The 17,060-nt window shown below is 38.1% G+C and overlaps 2 protein-coding genes across 3 annotated transcripts; both read right to left on the reverse strand.

Moving 5' to 3' along the window:
* Positions 1-141: 141 nt before the first annotated feature.
* LOC144635305 (sodium- and chloride-dependent GABA transporter 1-like) lies at positions 142-14,584 on the reverse strand. 2 transcript variants are annotated; one of them, XM_078494413.1, is made up of 12 exons: positions 14,347-14,582; positions 13,536-13,670; positions 12,686-12,899; positions 11,657-11,924; positions 10,677-10,780; positions 8,882-9,006; positions 7,958-8,070; positions 2,230-2,361; positions 1,530-1,629; positions 1,096-1,196; positions 566-733; positions 142-359 (listed from the first exon to the last, which is right to left on the reverse strand). In XM_078494413.1, exons 1-12 carry the CDS (start codon positions 14,477-14,479, stop codon positions 261-263), a joined length of 1,692 nt encoding a protein of 563 aa, XP_078350539.1. In that variant the 5' UTR covers positions 14,480-14,582; the 3' UTR covers positions 142-260. The 2 variants fall into 2 exon arrangements, with proteins under 2 accessions (XP_078350539.1, XP_078350540.1); XM_078494414.1 differs by having other exon boundaries at positions 154-359; positions 562-733; positions 14,347-14,584.
* On the reverse strand, positions 2,641-5,715 carry LOC144634782 (uncharacterized). The gene has a single exon (XM_078493815.1). It carries the CDS (start codon positions 4,817-4,819, stop codon positions 3,728-3,730), a length of 1,092 nt encoding a protein of 363 aa, XP_078349941.1. The 5' UTR covers positions 4,820-5,715; the 3' UTR covers positions 2,641-3,727.
* Positions 14,585-17,060: the final 2,476 nt, after the last annotated feature.

Consider the following 17,060-nt stretch of genomic DNA (forward strand, 5'->3'; position numbering starts at 1 on the left):
TAGCAAACATTTGATGCGTCTTGGCAACAACAAACAAACGTCAGTTAGAAACACAAACTTTCTTTGAATATGTAGTAAAGTAGCACTATCAGACACTTGATTTGAACGTTGTGTTTCTTTATTGGTTTATAGTTTGTTACTGGCTATTTTATTTACATTCGATACAAGCAAGCTTTTATAAACGAAGCATCTCAAGGAACAATTTATGTTTTTACAAACTGTGTACAGAATATAGTTAAAAGTAAACCAAGTGGCAGCTGTTATACATCGCTTTTGTCCTGCTTAATCTTGTCACTCGACGCGTTGTTGCTTGGCTTGTTAAAAATTCGGGCCTCTGTAAAGGTCGTGCTTTGAAGTCGCTGAAAAAAAGACGCGAAAATGGTAAATGGCTGTTGATTTAATAAACACCGAACGCGCAGTTGTCATTTAATATAGTTTTCACGCAAATGGAAGCGTAACCAAGTCCTCGCTCAATAAAAACTTTAACATTGGGTAAAAAAGATTATGAAATAAATGAACCAAAACTATCATATAAAGCAAAAGGGACTGAAAACTGGACACCTGCCTCAAAGAGTGAGCCCTCAGCTTTATAAAGTACACGGACAGCGGTGATTGGTATACACAGCATAGAACAGCAGGCTATGATCCAACCCAGGCCTTCTGCCCATCTGGGGTATTGTTTGCCCTCGTATGTCAGGGACTGGTACTTGACAACGCTAAACATTAAGATTCCCTGGAAGTGAAAACAAAGAAACGTATGTTTTCATTTAGTTCATCCGGATTAAAATAATGCTTTAGTATGGAGCCTACGGTAAATTGGCAGAACCACAAACAATGAGAGCAGTTTTCGATTTAGGGCGTGCGTGACGCCTTCCCGCGTTTTCAATTGGTTTTACGCGTTTACCGCCGGTTACACATTTTCGCGCATCCACCACCGGTCACGTGTACTTGCTTCGAGTTCTGATTGGTTCTTTGCACAGTTAGCTTCAGTGATTGGTTCTGTGATAACTTGGGTTTTAGTTTTACTATAGTAAGGGATGTTTATAAATAGAAATAGAATAGAAATAACTGACAGTTTTGTAAAGTGCTACTTACAATCACCATCAAAGGAGTAATAATCTTCCAGCATGTCACCCACCACATGGATACACGTCGTCCTGTAGCTCTCTCAATACTCTTGGCAAATTTCTGCGCGCCTGTGGCGTAGAATAAGACAATATATTGAGATCTGAAACACGCTTGATAATCCGCAAAGCACAATCCCACCGTAGGTTTCGTCACGTGAGGTATATAAACTTCATTGCTGGGAAAAGTACAAATATTATTTTTTCCATAAATTTTTGAGAGGGAACCGAAAAACTTGACAGAAAAGCAAAGAGACTATGTAATATACCAAATCGGAAGGCACTCCCGCTAATTTGCCCCTTGCCTCCTTGCGGCGATGATAATGACTAGAAAGTTAGTTTGGTCAGTTGTGTTAATATCAAGGCAAGTAAAAAGAGATATATGATCGGCCCCGTTGTTCTTACCGTAAATCCAGCCAACCACAAGCAGCTCGAACATGACCAAAAACAGCAGTGAAATTCCAGCAGAGAATGAATCAAGTAGGTTGAACACATAGATACCACCCTGATATTTAAATTCACAAAAAGAGAAACAAAATCAAAATTTAGATTAAAATTTGATATCTATCTTCTTGATTTTAAAGTGGGCTCTAAATTTTGGCTATAACATATACGTGCAGGAACAAAACTTTGCAACGTTTGTTTTTAAAACCAGTTTATTTGCGTTTGGTTTGCCTTGGTTTACGGCTAACATATCTCTTGGGAAAGCTATTGAGGTGCAAATGCACTACAAAAACTGACTGATTTGAAGAAACTTAAACCAACTTCAGAGTCGAGACGGCACTTGTTCCCCGATATTGAGAATCGTAATAAGTTCTTCTTGGTTGCTTAGCCTGAGTAATTAAACAGTCGTCCCTCTTTAGACACCAGTTTGTATTTAACACACGAGGGAGACCTTTGCGATTGGAACAAAAAAAAAGTTTTTTTTTTTTTTTTTTTAAAAAGAGTCCGTATTCGTGACGTAACACTGCAGACATCCGCATATTGCCTCTGATTGGTTAAACGAATGACAGCCAAGAGACGTTATAAAATCTAAACAGTGGCACCCGAAAAGAGACGACGTTTTTCAAGTAAGGCTAGGTAATGGCTACTGACTCGTTCTCACCTGTGTCACGCAAGATAAACCAAGAACAAACATGACTAGGCACACTGCCAGCACAACAGCTTCCCTGTATCTGTGTAGATGTCCCGGATATTGCGCTAGAATAGCAGCTGCTACAACTTCCACTTGTCCAAACTATTGAATTAAAATAACACGTGCTTATGAAACGCGGATAATTGCGCTTTTGACTACAACAAGGTTATGGTTCTGTTTAACTTTTTGTAAAATCTGATTTACAATAACCCGACTATGTTATGTTAAAGAATGTTATTAGCTTAATTGTTTGGGGTAACACCTACACTACAACTCTTAAACCTATTTTAATTCTGCAAAAAAGGGATTTTAAATATTTTTTTTTTTCAAACGATCCCCCCCCCCCCCTTTTTTTTTTTTTTTTTTTTTTTTTTTTATGTTTTATTTCGCTCAAACGTATGTAGATGAATTTTCATTCATTCACCTTCCTGCGAGTTTAAGGAACCACTTGCATTTTTTTAAAATGTATGATAGCAAACGTGAAACGCCCCATGCATTTTCGCAAACTGTAATGCAACAAAATTTTACGTTGCAAGTTGCAGAAAAATTTGAAATATCTTTTACTTTGCGCACCGTTGCGAGACAAGCTGCTGCGTGTAACATATCAAGAGCAGCCTGCAACGCAATTGCGTTGTGTTCGGGCGCGTTGCAAGTTGCGAAGAAAAATTGCGCGCGTGTGACACCTCCTCTGCAACTTGCAATGTTTTTCAGTCGCCATCGTTGCGTTGCAAGTTGAAGGAAAAATTGCGCCGTGTTACATGGCCTTTTGATTGGCCGCTTGTTGATCCAAGCCTCGAGCTAAATTTTCAGGTTTCAAGAACAGTGATAAGCCCAGGGGGAAGGGGTGGCACTCAAAAATATTTCAAATGGGAAGATCTGCCTTTACAGAGCTACAGGGCGGGGAATCAGTTTTTTAATATATATAGAGATCAGAAATGCCTGAATTCCAGCGTACTTCTCAAGCGCTTCGCACTTTGCAGCGAACAACGAGTTCGGAGTCTGAGCGACTGGTCACGAGCATGTGTGCGCGCTCATTGTACCTCGCTGAAGGCCTCTAAAACCAGTCAACTCTCCCTTAACGGACACCTCTATAAGACGGTCACCTCCGTAAGACGGACACCTGTTGGTGGTCCCTGCCGTTTTGAAAACTTACAGACATGATACGTTTTAGAAGCAGCGAATTATCGATTGTAATGAACAAAGAGTCAATTTTTCTAATACCATTTTTGTCCCAGTTTTTAGGTTTTTGCTAAAATAAGCGAATTAAACAGACTTAAAACAGACGTGTATTCACTGCGCATAGCCGTTTTAAAGCTTTATTATATAGAATGACTAGTTCCACGTTACCTCGACTCTCTATAAGGTGGATCCTCTCTAAGACGGACACTTTGGGCTGGTCCCGAAGGTGTCCGTCTTAGAAAGAGTTGACCGTAAATGCTTTGTTTTTTGTTCAAGTTGCACCAGTCTTTTACAGAAATCCCTGTAATGATTTTTTATAAGCAGCTAAGCTTTTTTGATCCGCAATTCGCTTAGTTTCCGCGTCGTTACTTAGGTTCTTCAATCGTTTCACTTGAGCAAACTTGATCTCAGGCTTGATGACATATTTTTTACTCTGAGACTTGTAAGCGTTCGATACAAGCACATTAAACACAGCTTGATCAAAGCGATGACAACCTACGTTATGCTGTGCTCGGGCTGAACGAATCGGACAAATAACTTGACTTCCTAAAGGTGCGATACAACTCATCTCCAACGCGCACAACACAGCCCATTTCATGATGTCTCTTTGAACTTCCGGTGTATTTACAATCATTATTGCGCACGCTTGTTGCATGATTGCGTTCTGGTAAATCATTGGGAAATATTCCAACATATTTGGGTGCGTTGCTGCTAAAATTGAATTCTGCCCAGGTTCCACAATGAACAAGAAACCACTTTTTTCGCTAACCATTTGTTCAATAGCCGGTCTATAGTCTTTAACAAGTTGTATTGATGCATCTAGCCACATAATTGCTCCAAATTCCGCTAGCATTTCTTGAATAATAAGAACCTTCCAAGCGTACGTGTATAACTCAACTACATGTCGAGGGAAGCGGGCAAAGTCAAACTTTCTGTAGTCCACGAAATTCATATTCTTCAATATTTCAACTTGCTGATTCTCTAACCCAAGGTCAAAAAACACCAGTTTTACGTCTGGGAAAAATCGAGGTATCGTGGTCTTGATGTGAATTAAGGATTCATTAAAATGGTTGCTGGAGGCAGCCGTGACGGGAACTACGCGTGGAACTGAGGCATAAGATTCCATAATCACTGGCTCACTCCGAAATGTTTGAGTGTTTAGTATCTCCTTTGCTGTATTTGAGGTTGTGCTGTCGAAGTTGAATCCTTTTCCAACGATGACTGATGAATTCGGCAAGTACTTTTGATAACGGATTTTATTCGCATCAGAATGTCGTTGCGAGTCCGAGGAGTTTTCATCTTTGAAATACCAAATATATAAAGCGATGGCAAAAACGATAGCGATAAATAGATAGCATCGACGATTGTTCCTTAAACGCATCGTAATTTAAAGCCAGAATCAATTAGATTTATGAACTGTTAAATAGCTTATTCTTCGGGGTATCGACCCCATACCGTCGCATCACTCGCATGTGGCCATTTATGTAGTACTGCTTGTAAACAAGCATGTCACGTAAACACAAAAAGGATGATCAATGTGGGCCTGTGTTGGAACTTTCACTCCAGTAAAGAATCTAAAAAGCGAACATTTTCAGTCTTTCTTTACAGCTGGCTGAGTTGCGAAGAGACCTCTTTAATTAGCTACGTATGTAAATTGTCCATTTCAGATCATGTGCTCTTCTCCAGAGAATTGATCCTTTGTCGATCTGAAAATCATTCATTCATTTCCACGTGAATTTGTTTGAATTTGAATGAGAAAATTGACAAGGGTAATATCAGTTGGTCTGAAATGGGACAACAAACAAACTAAACTTAAGAGGTCTCTTTGATCACAGAAGCATAAACTGCAAGCCACATTTGCATAATGTATTTAACATGACGTAAATTTCCTTTAAAGAGAAGAAACTAATAACATTAAAACGAACAAGAATCATTATAAGGTTAGGTAAGTTTCAGACGAATTGCGAACGGCAACGTGCAAAAAAAACAAAAACTTCTTATCTTACTCGGGGGTAGACAAAAGAAGTTATTTATTCATCCTCGAATCTTTGTTTGTATATCGAAATAGCATGAAAGCTTTTTTAACAATTGCCTTGCCTCGCGTGGAATAGGCCTCCTACCACTTTAACATTCTTTCTTTTGTGGGTGGCTAGTTGTCGCTAGTAGTGACAAAATAATAAACTATACATGTTTTTTTTTAAGAGCAGATACCTTATTCTTACTAAATTTCGCGATTTTCGAAAATTCGCGACATTTATTACGCGAGAAAAGATTGCGCAAAATTTAATACCATATATATATAACAAAACTATAAGAGTTTTAAATGTTCTGAGTCCTGGCCTTGTGGTGAATTATTCTCAATTAAACTCAATTACGTGTTAAATATAAATGATATACAACAGAAATCAAAAGAGATGCCAATCATCCTGCGTTATAGTAAGGGTAAGCTACCTCATAACTGAACGAGGTAAAGACAAAGTCTACATATATACGAGCCTAGTGGCCTATCATGCTGGAGCTTATCCGGGTTTCCGTAGCATGAAGCGACTATGAGTATTTCTACTCCCACCATCGCAGGGTTACCCCCGAGCAGTAAACTCGCCGGTACCCATTTATACACCTGGGTGAAGAGAGGCACTATAAGAGTAAAGTGTCTTTCCCAAGAACACAAAGCAATGCCCCAGACCGCTCGATCCGGAGCGAGTCCAGCGCTCTAACCATTAAGGTGGTGGCAATGTTGCGGATACATTGTTGCGGACACAAATGTTTCCCCGTTTGCCCGCACGCGCGACATTTCGCGGACACAAAATATGTATCGGAGACACAAAAAATGTTTCTGATTTCTTTCAGAAACATTTTGTATCCGCAACAATGTTTCCTCGTTTGCACGCCCAAGAAAACATCATGGGCAACAATGTGTCCGCAACATGTCCTCGTTTGCCAGCGCCTTGAGGCTACCGCGCCTCCCACTTATACAGCAAGAGAGGATAATATTTATAAAATATTTATATTTATATTTGTTATATACAATACAATACAATACAATACAATACAATACATACTAGTTATGCAACGCTTTCGAGTGGTATACTTGATTTCCGTCCTTTTTTTTTTCGGTTCCGCCCTTTGGGGGGTATAAAAAAAAAAAAAAAAGATACAATACAATACAATACAATACAATACAATACAATACAATACAATACAATACAATACAATACAATACAATACAATACAATGTTTAATGTGGTCATTACGCTTAGCTATGGTTTCGGTGCGTCCCGCAGATATGGTAAGCAAGATCTGTGGGAACGCACAAGCTAGTTTACAGGTAAGCCACCATGAAAATAAAACAAAAATAAATAAAGTGAATAAAATTCTTCAAAGCAATTTGTGCCACGCATTTCCTGATTAAAAATTTCTAGATTAAAAATTTGTTAAAAAAAAAGTGAGCTAAAAGTTATAAAATATATACAATTATTTAATTAAAAATTAAAAATGACGACTAATATTTACAGCATATAACGCCTTTCTAAAGGTTTTATAGCATATTGAAGTTCTGACAGTGTCTGAGAGGCTATTCCATAATTTGGGGGCGAAGTATCGCCAAGATTTGAGTCCGTGCTTGGTAGTTTGCACTTTAGGTAGACATTTTTCCCAAACAGCGCGCGCTCTTATTGCCTAATTCGAGGTCACATGACATCTCACAATAAAACTGTTTCCTGCCAAAAGTCACTGCAAAATCTATGACGTCAGAGGGTAGTTGCAATGTTGCCCACGAATGTTGACCGACAAGCGCCATTTTTCTAAGTCTTCGTCGTGCTATATAACAGAACACTGAGATTATCGGGAAAAAAATTAAGATGGTTTTCGCTGAACATTTGAGCAATACAAGCAAAAATAAAGTTACCATAGAGATAAAACTGTTTCCTGCCAAAAGTCACTGCAAAATCTATGACGTCAGAGGGTAGTTGCAATGTTGCCCACGAATGTTGACCGACAAGCGCCATTTTTCTAAGTCTTCGTCGTGCTATATAACAGAACACTGAGATTATCGGGAAAACAAAATTAAGATGGTTTTCGCTGAACATTTGAGCAATACAAGCAAAAATAAAGTTACCACAGAGATCTCATAGCATGGTAACAGTTTAAGTACAGCTAACAAAAACCTACCAAAACTTTACAAGCTGACCTTGCAAGAGAAAAATGGATTTGAAATCATCTTCATTTCAGTTAAAAGGGACGTTTCACGCCAGGTTAAAACAAAAATGGTGCGTGTTTTAAAGATTTTAAGGAGGTTTGTCTTTAATTTTTTCGAGAATGCTGTCGAGTTTAATCACGGGGTCACTAAGACAAATGAATTTCAGAGAGATTTTTCAAATAGTATACAAAATGTTACCGTATTATGCGTAGATTTTTGGTACTTATTTTTTGCACTCATTGCTCGAACTTTCAGTGGAATCCGTCTTAACTGTTTCCCTCGATAACAGTCATTAAGTGTATAATATCTAGAGGTGATTACCTGACTGTCGATACCCAGTGTAATAAGCATGAGAAAAAAGATGACAGACCAGACCTGTGGCGCGGGAAGCTGAGCTAAGGTGGCTGGGTAAACAATGAACACCAATCCTGGACCTTTAAATGTAACAACAGATCATATTAATATTTGTACTTTTATCAATACAGTCAACTCTCTCCAAGACGGGCACCGTCGGGACCGGCCCCAACTGTCCGTCTTATGGTGGATTTCCACTGACGCGTAATTTTTACGTGCGTAAAAAAAAAAATAGAGACATGTATGAACGGCTTGCGTACACGTTTACGCTGGCCGTTCATACATTGTCTCTTATTTTTTCACGCACGTGAAAATTTACGCGTCAGTGGAAATCCACCATTAGAGAGATAATAGTAATAATAAAGCTCAACGGCCATGCACAATGAATACATATCTGCTTAAAGTCTGTTTAAGAACCGTATTCGTTTGGTCGTGCAAAAGTTGAGAGCTTCTAAAAGCTGTTACACTCTTAGCAGAAAACGACCTCTTCGGTGCCCATACACCTACAAAGTTAAGCTTAGAAGTGATCCGCTATAACGGATTGTTTTTGGTAAGTGTTATGTCCTTAAGGGGCTAAAAAACTCTGTTTTATGCTGATACGAAGTTTGAATTATTCTACGCTAACCGAAAACACTTTTTAAGCGTCCGTTGTCTGTTTCAAAGTGTCCGTTGTCCGTCCTAGAGAGGTGTCCGTCTTATAGGAGTTTAGTTACAGTAAAATGACTGAAAAACGGTAGGGACCATCGCCAGGTGTCCGTCCTATAGAGCTGTCCGTTAAGAAAGAGTTAACTGTAAAGAAATTTTCTCTTGCAGGTATGACCATATTTATAATCATAAAATAAAGTCAGAAACCCATATGGGTTTCTGATAAAGTGGCAAACCTTACTGTACCTTGAGAGGCCACTTCTGCTGGGGTGTTCCCTTGTATGTGCGCCATGTGACCCACGACAGCGAACACAACAAATCCCGCGAACACACTTGTGCCACAATTGACGAGTGAAATGAGCAGTGCGTCCCTGGAACGAAAGCACTCTTTCTTAGGCCGTGTTCACACTTAGTGCCTGAGCACCAGGCACGGGCATCGTGCCCGAATTATGGCGTGGACGCTTGAAAAAATAGTATGTTCACATTTAGTGCCCAGCGAAAATCGTACTCGCAATCGGGCACCGTGCCCAGGCACGAAGTGTGAACACAGCCTTAGTACCACATTTACAACAGCAAAACATGCTTGGCTAAACGGGGTTTAACAAAATGAAAATCAGCAACAGAAAACTGAGAAATTAAAGGCAGAACAATTGATCACGATGGTCTGAACATCCGCGAAGAAACATATTAGTTAACTTACTTGTACTAGAGCGGTTTTCACTTGAGTGTCGAAAGTACTTTGCGTTTGCTTTGGTTTTGCGTTCACTACGCTTAGTGATTGGTTTAAAAATTTCGCGCCACTTTCTCAGCCAATCAGGAGAAAACCAAAACCAATCGCGACCGCTCGCGCAGGTTTTCCCGCGCTCGTGCCAATATTCAGTTTTGATTGGTCCGTTGTCGTTTGTGATTGGTCAGAGTATACTTTGGTGTTTGTTTTACGACACTCATTGAAAACTGCTCTATTTATAAGCTATTTCATTATTTTAGTTTATTTTATCTTTAATTTTACACTGTCATCTCATTAGTTTTATGTATTTCCCGCATTATATTAAACACCCCTACCAATATAAACTCCCATTGTACCTGAAGAAGGCTGGTTTGGCCAGCCGAAATATACAATGGAACCCCGATATAGCGATATACCAAGGGAGCAATAAAATTATATCGTTATATCGAGGAATCGTTATATCGAAACTCCCGATATAACGATATGGCCGTAAAATAACCAAAAATATCGTTATATTGGGGTTAACCTAACATATACTTTTTACGGAATAAAGAGACTTAGCCTACAGTATCATTTTCGTATATCATCGTATAAAGCTGTTGTCAGAAACGTTAGAGATTACTCAATTACTGTTATGTTATTGTATTAAATTCAATGTTTTGAAATTGTGACTGTGTACTGATAATATCGTTATATCGGGGAAGATTTTACGTTCGGTCCGCTATATTCTCATCGTTATATCGGGAATATCGTTATATCGAAGATCGTTATATCGAGGTTCTGTCCCATACATTTTACTGTAACTTTTGCCGGGACATAGAATATTCATCGTTATACCGGGAATATCGTTATATTATATCGATCGAGGATCGTTTTATCGTGGTTCCACTGTAGTACACAAAACGTAAAAAGTCATGCTACGTTTTGTTGTATTTTACATGAGGTTGACGTATTTGTTTTTTTATTGTGATAAATTGGAAGTCAACAAACTTCAGTTAGCACTTCTATAAAGAAAACAATTTTAAACCATATTTAATTAAACAGCTTTTAAACGTGCATTAGCTTTGGTGTAAACGGGCATAAGTATCCTAAAACTCGTTTAATTGCACTGATGTCAGATTCATAATCATTATCTAATCCCTATCCACGATTCTACGTATTGATGAGGTTGCATTGCTTGAAGAAATTAACTTTGCTGTGTATTTCATTGCAAAAAGAAGTGTTATAAACTTTGCGTTTTGCTTGTTTAGGAAAAAAATTAGAAACAGTGTGACTGGTCACAAGCGTGGAACGGAACTAATACGTTATACTTACTTGTAAACGTCATTATCCTTTCTGTTGTAACTGGCAAATCCTATCAGAACTCCAAAACCGATCGTCAGCGAATAGAGAATTTGCGATGCGGCATCGATCCATACCTCAACGAAACGAAGAACGAGAATTCTGTTAATCGAATTCCTTTATTAAAAGTAGTACAGTATACCGTAATTGTACCCGATGTAAATCTTTATTGTTTTGTAAGTTTGTTGATAAAGAATAGATCACCTTCTTTAAGTATATATTAACAGCTATCTGACAACTTCTTCGCCTTCTCCTATGTGTATTATATAGTTTCTTTATACTGTCAGTTAGGGAAAGATTTCCACCGCCTTTTATATTAATTTGTTACATTTCTGCTCCGTTGCCACTGTATTGTGTTGCCACTGTATTGTGTATTGAAAGTGGTATCTTGTAAGTAGTGTTGTAATATTGTATGTATTTTTCTTTCGTGTTTTAGTGTTAAGTTTAAAGTTAAAAGTAAAAGTTTTAAGTTTTGAGGGAAAAAGAGGATTTACGTGGAAATATTAGCGATAGATAGTAATCAAATGTTTCTCTGTTTTTTATTGCTTTCTCATTTTTGGATACGCTGGTTTTCGATTGGTTCAAAACAAAGTCGTGCAATGTGCTTTAACCAATTAATCTGGTGAAAGGACAGAGATAGGGCCGGGCCTTATCAACGCAAGCACTAGTACATGTATTTTTCTACTAGACCGCTATACAAGGGTCGCGGTAAAATTATTGTTTATCATTAACTGTCAAAACGAACAGATTACAAGTTAACCGTAAAACTTCATTGGCTTGCAATCGATCACATGTTTTTGCTTTGAGTTTTAATTGCTCAATTGTGGTGCTTGTGACTGTAATTATTTGTTATGTGATTACTCTTTCTTTTAGTTAAATGATGTTCACTATAAAGAGCTGTCCCTTTTTTTACACCCAAATGAAAACATTTGGATTATAATAGACGTACTTACCTTGGGGTCTGCAAGTCTCGTCCAAACAGGTGTGACGTAATACAGAATACCGTCAATTGACCCCGGAAGTGTTATTGCCCGGATGAAAAGTATCACCAAGAACACGTAAGGTAACGTGGCCGTGACGTAGACAACCTTTCCTGTTGTTCGAATGCCTTTCCAAATACAGAAGTACACTAGGACCCAGGCCACAAACAAACAGGCCGCCAGCTTAAGATTCACGTCACCAGGTTCGTCGATTCCATTCGTCATTTCGAGAACGTTGTGTCTGTGAACGGGAAAGAGATATCTTAAAATTTCTTTTGTTTCTTTGATGTCATGTTATCTTAGAAGGGATTCTAGTGACTACCATCTATCAATCAAATTTCACTTTTTAACCATAGCACTCTTGTTTTACCGGCAATATTGTTAATGTTATCAAGAAGCTCATAACACCAGGCAGGAAAAACACCGACAGATACTTCGCTATAAAATTAGCTAAGGTTTCTTTTTGTGACTTCTGTTAATCATGCCCAAAAAACAGGAGCAATCTTGAATCCGAATCTTTGTTTAAACCACGATCAACAAGCATTATAAAATGCAAGCCTGATCAACCAGCCCAAAAAATAAGACTGGGTCTCTTTTATTTTGATCAGCCTTGGAATTGTTAAAAAGTTCTAATTTTTTGTGACTTTATACTGAAGCGATAATAGGTAGTATATCTAGTTATAATATCCCTTAATGAATAGAGGATATTACATGGTTGCGCGAAGATATGAAATTTATCTTCAAGTATTCAAATTGATATCTCACAAGTGAGCGCATTATTTTGTTTGTTATATAAACCTACTAATAACGAAGTTTTTGACGATTTTCCAAAGATTTCCGAACATTTTCAAAATGTTGTCCGAAGGTCGTACGAATGTTTCCGAACTTTTTCCCTTACCTGTAGGGTTTGACACACGGCCTTAAGCTTCCTAAAAACCAGTTACTTTTATGTTAATAGTCCTTGGATAAAGAAATAGAAAATGATTGATTTGTGTAACTTACGTTAAGAATTCCTTGCTGGAAGAGACTGCGGTTGTGTTAGTCGTACTTGTGGTATTCAGCTCATAACACTTGTCCGTGTTCCATGCATGATGACATCCAACCCAGGGAATATCCGTTTTGAATGAGTTATACAGGTAATAGATACTCCATGCCAGGATAACATTATAATAAATCGACACCAGAAATGATACCATGATCATCGCAAAACCAATGCCTGGAAGAAAAATGTGATTTTGTATCAGAACAAAGAGTACTATTCTTTATACTAGATTCTTTTCCCACTGACTGATTGTTTGATTGAATGAATGATTCATTTATTTATTTCTTGAATGAACTGGCAGAAACAAAGCGTACCAAAAAAGCAAAGCAAAAGTATCATGTCCTTTTCATTTTTGAGATGTTGTTTCTCTATATAATCTGTTTATAAGAAGAGATCGTCACAAAAAAATGTATGCAAGACATTTGGCGCAACTACTCTTTTCTCTCCCGCGTTTAATTTCTACTCAATTTGCACAAAGTATGAAAGAAAACGCAAATAATGAAAAAGTTTTAAAGATAAAAACGTTACACTGGTTGGAAAACAGTCTAAAAATGTTGAAAAAACGAATTGTTTCTCCTGGAGTTGTTTCTACGACTATAGAAAGAAAGGAAAGGAAGAGAAAGAAAAGAAAAACGGAAAGAAACAGAAAAAAAAAGAAAGAAGGACAATGGAGGAGGAAATAAAACTAAAAAGAAATGAAATAAAAAGAAAAGAAAAACCTGTTTTAGAGTTTTCGGTTAGATATATAAACTTTTTTTCATGGCAATACATCAATATTATCCTCTTATTTTCTATCATGTAGATTCTTACCTGAAAAGAGACGGGATATTTTCCTCCATGCTTTTATTGGTCCTGCTTGAAGAATCTGTCCGATACTAAGCTCCATGAAAAACAACGGAACACCTCCCAGGACAAGAAACGAAACGTAAGGGATAAGAAATGCACCTTCACAGAGAGAAAAAGGGATTGTAAGAAATTAGTTTGTTAAGCAACTGTTGTGATGTGCCGGCGAAGAAAGTGAAACAGAAAACATTTGATGTGTAATTTACCAAAAATACCAAAAATGGTAATGCCGTTGTTTTCTCAAAGCTTAGCTTATGAGAGCCGAGAAAAATCTAGGGCAAGGTAATTGTTGACTGCAATGTCCTACCACAGCGGTAATAGGCCTTATACGTATTCTCGGTTTCGGACTGGAACTAGCTTGCAATGGAGGCTAATGCGGGTAATCTTTTTAAATGCAAATGATATGAGGCTGTTGTTAATGATATTCCCCCGCATGAGCCTCCATTGCAAGCTAGTTCCAGTGCAATACCGAGAATACGAATATGGTCTTTATAACCACCCATTATTTTTTGGGTTTTTTTGTTTTTTTTTTTTTTTTTTTTTTTTTTTTTTTTTATTATCTTTTCCTGATTGAAGTTGAGAAACAAGCGAACTACGACAGCAACAACAACGACAACAGCAGTAAAAACAATTGACCAATCCTCATTAGAATTTAATCGCAGACAAACCGTCCCATTCAGTTCGGTTCTAGGAAACCAAAACCTATTGCCAACAACAGCAACAACAACAACAACAACAACAAATTAGCAACTACACTACTGAGTAGCTGTAGTCGTACCTCCCCCATTTTTGAAACACATGTAAGGAAAACGCCAGAAGTTCCCATAACCCACTGCAAACCCAATGCAAGCGAAGAGGAATTCGAGTTTCCTTCCCCAGTGCTCTCTCTCAACTGGCGCTGGTCTGATCATCCCAATACAGACCTACACAACAATAACGATCAGGCCACAGCACTACCACTCAGGTTAAGCCCCGTGAAGTGCTTCTGTTTTTTGACTAAAGAAAAGGAAACATAAATGTATACAGAGTAACAGATAATAGCATAAGCTAACGCTTTTTTATGTGGGATTAAATTTTCTCCACCTTGAATTTATTAGGTCAGGAGAATTTCGGATTATTTTTTTTTCACGACTTTAATTCGATTTCAAGAGAACGAAATGTTTCTAGATAGATGACATCATTCTGGAGCGCAATGCAGCAAAATCTTTCAACTCCAATCTTTTACCTTTGCAGGTTTTTTTTCTTGCGTATACTATTCGTGGTTTACCTTTTTAACCAAACATAATTCCGAACTCCCTCGGCGAAGAAAAGACGTTAAAAAGCAAAAGAAAACAAAACAAAATCAAGAACAACTATCATTGGTTGCAAATAATTGGGTATAACAGTGCAAGTTACATGGCATTAAAAAGGAAGTCACTTTACATACAGCTGTTTTTACTTACCTTTTGTAAAGCTATACTTTGATAATATTTACTCAAAATTAAGCTTCCAAGTATTTTCAGGTGCAAAGATAAGGTGATTTTTCTTGCGGTCAAAACGATAATGGTCATCGCTAAAACTTGGGATCCAACTCTTGCTAGATGGTTCAACGCTTGCAGTGGATGTGTTTCTTCCTTCTGTTTGATTCATCACCGTACTGTAACCAAATGCGAATTCCAGTTTTTGTGACGCAACAATTGGTTTGTCGTACCTTCCACAAATTGACATCAGTGTCACGTGGTTCTTTCTGTGCATTGGATAGGTTTACTCGATGTTCGTATGTTATTTTACTCTTTTAATATGAACCCAGGATAAAAAGTATCTTAAAGTGATTGTGTATAAATTCAGTGGAAATCCTAGCGAAATCGTAGTTTAAAAATTAAATATGACTCTTTTCTTCCGGGCGCAATGGTAAACTGATTGACAGCGCGCGCGCGAGCATGCTCAGCGCGCGAGAGAGTGAATGAAAGAAAGCGCGCGCAATGATGAAAGGATGGAAGCCCGTGTGCCCCATTTCTTCTTTATTCCTTTTTTTCTGATAGCTTTGTTACTGATGTAGCTTCAAGGCCATTACTTTCCATCGTACGCTGTCCACGCTTGGCCGCTTACACACAGCATTGTTAAAACCTCTTTCAATCCTCGTGGTTGGATGAGATAGAGGGCTTAGTTGTGCCGGCGCGTTAACTTACTCCAGTTTGCATTTCGTATTATTTTAGCATGAAGTAGCTAGGAGTATTTTTCTTTACATGGACAGAATGTGAAAGTTTCCCTCCCCCCTCGAGGTTGGCCGCAGGAAGCCTGCTGACACGCAATAGCCAGGTGTCACTTAATTAGTTAATTTTTTACGCTTTTATCTAAAGAGATAATTATATAAGTAAAGGTTCTCACATGGATCATAGTAAAATATGGATTGATAGAGCAGTTTTCAATTGAGTGTCGTAAAACCAAAACCAAGGTAATTACTTCGGCCAATCACAAAAGACACGGACAATCCAGTGAACCAATCAAAACTCAAAGCAAATACATGTAACCGGCAGGCTAAGCGCGGGAAAAACGTTGCGCGAGCGAGTCATGATTGGTTTTGGTTTTAGTTCTGATTGGCTGAGAAAGTGGCGCGAGATTTTAAAGCCAATCACTGAGCGTAGTAATTCAAAACCAAAGCAAACGCAATTTACTTTCGACACTCAAGTGAAAACCACTCTATCACGATAGTTACTTTACGTAGAGAAAAGGGGATTTGCAAAATATGAAAACAAAAGTGACACTGAACGTGTGATTTCTGCCATTGTTTGCAACAAAAAGGGCCCAAAGGTAAGCGTGATCTTCAGCAAACTTAAATAATGTTCATAATTATTTAATATAGCCCTTTGTGTTATAAGAAATTAAACTTTTTCCGGCTACGTTCAATAGAAAAGAATGAACGGCTTTTCGCAATGCTTTTGTCTGCCCTGCAGAATGGACACTAATTCGCACTGGAGAATTTTCAAGGCAATTCGACAAAATACTGTCTGGGTGGTGGTAGTGGTGGTGGTAAGGTGGGGGGACTCTTACTGCTTCATGATTAATTACCGGGTTAATTACCGGTTACTCGGTTAATTACCGAGTTAATTACCGGGACGATTACTCATCTGCTTATTCCAATCCCTCAGAAAGAAACAGACCAGATTTGAAATTCCAAAAAGTAGTCATTTTTCTCTGTTTCAAGCAATTTTATTATTATTATTATAATTTTTTAATGTTAGTCCTCCTGAACATTCCCATCCCCACCCTTGTCAGGTGAATTGAATCGCCTGCGTTAAATCCCCCGTCAGGGCTGGAGTGGCAAAGGAGATTTCAGGAAGCGCACATCATAAGTTAAACATGGTTTTGACAAAAGCCTTCTGGCTCTACAAGTTCGATTATGTAATGAGCAGATTAAACTGTATCTTCTAAAGAGGAACTTAATTTTTAGTCCTATTTTTAAGTCTTTCTTCAGGTCAAACCTGAAATATTATGGTCATTTTAGCAATGGCG

The sequence above is a fragment of the Oculina patagonica genome, chromosome 13 (genome assembly GCF_052425735.1).
Source record: "Oculina patagonica isolate OP01 chromosome 13, crgOcupat, whole genome shotgun sequence".
In the NCBI taxonomy this organism is placed as follows: Eukaryota; Metazoa; Cnidaria; class Anthozoa; order Scleractinia; family Oculinidae; genus Oculina; species Oculina patagonica.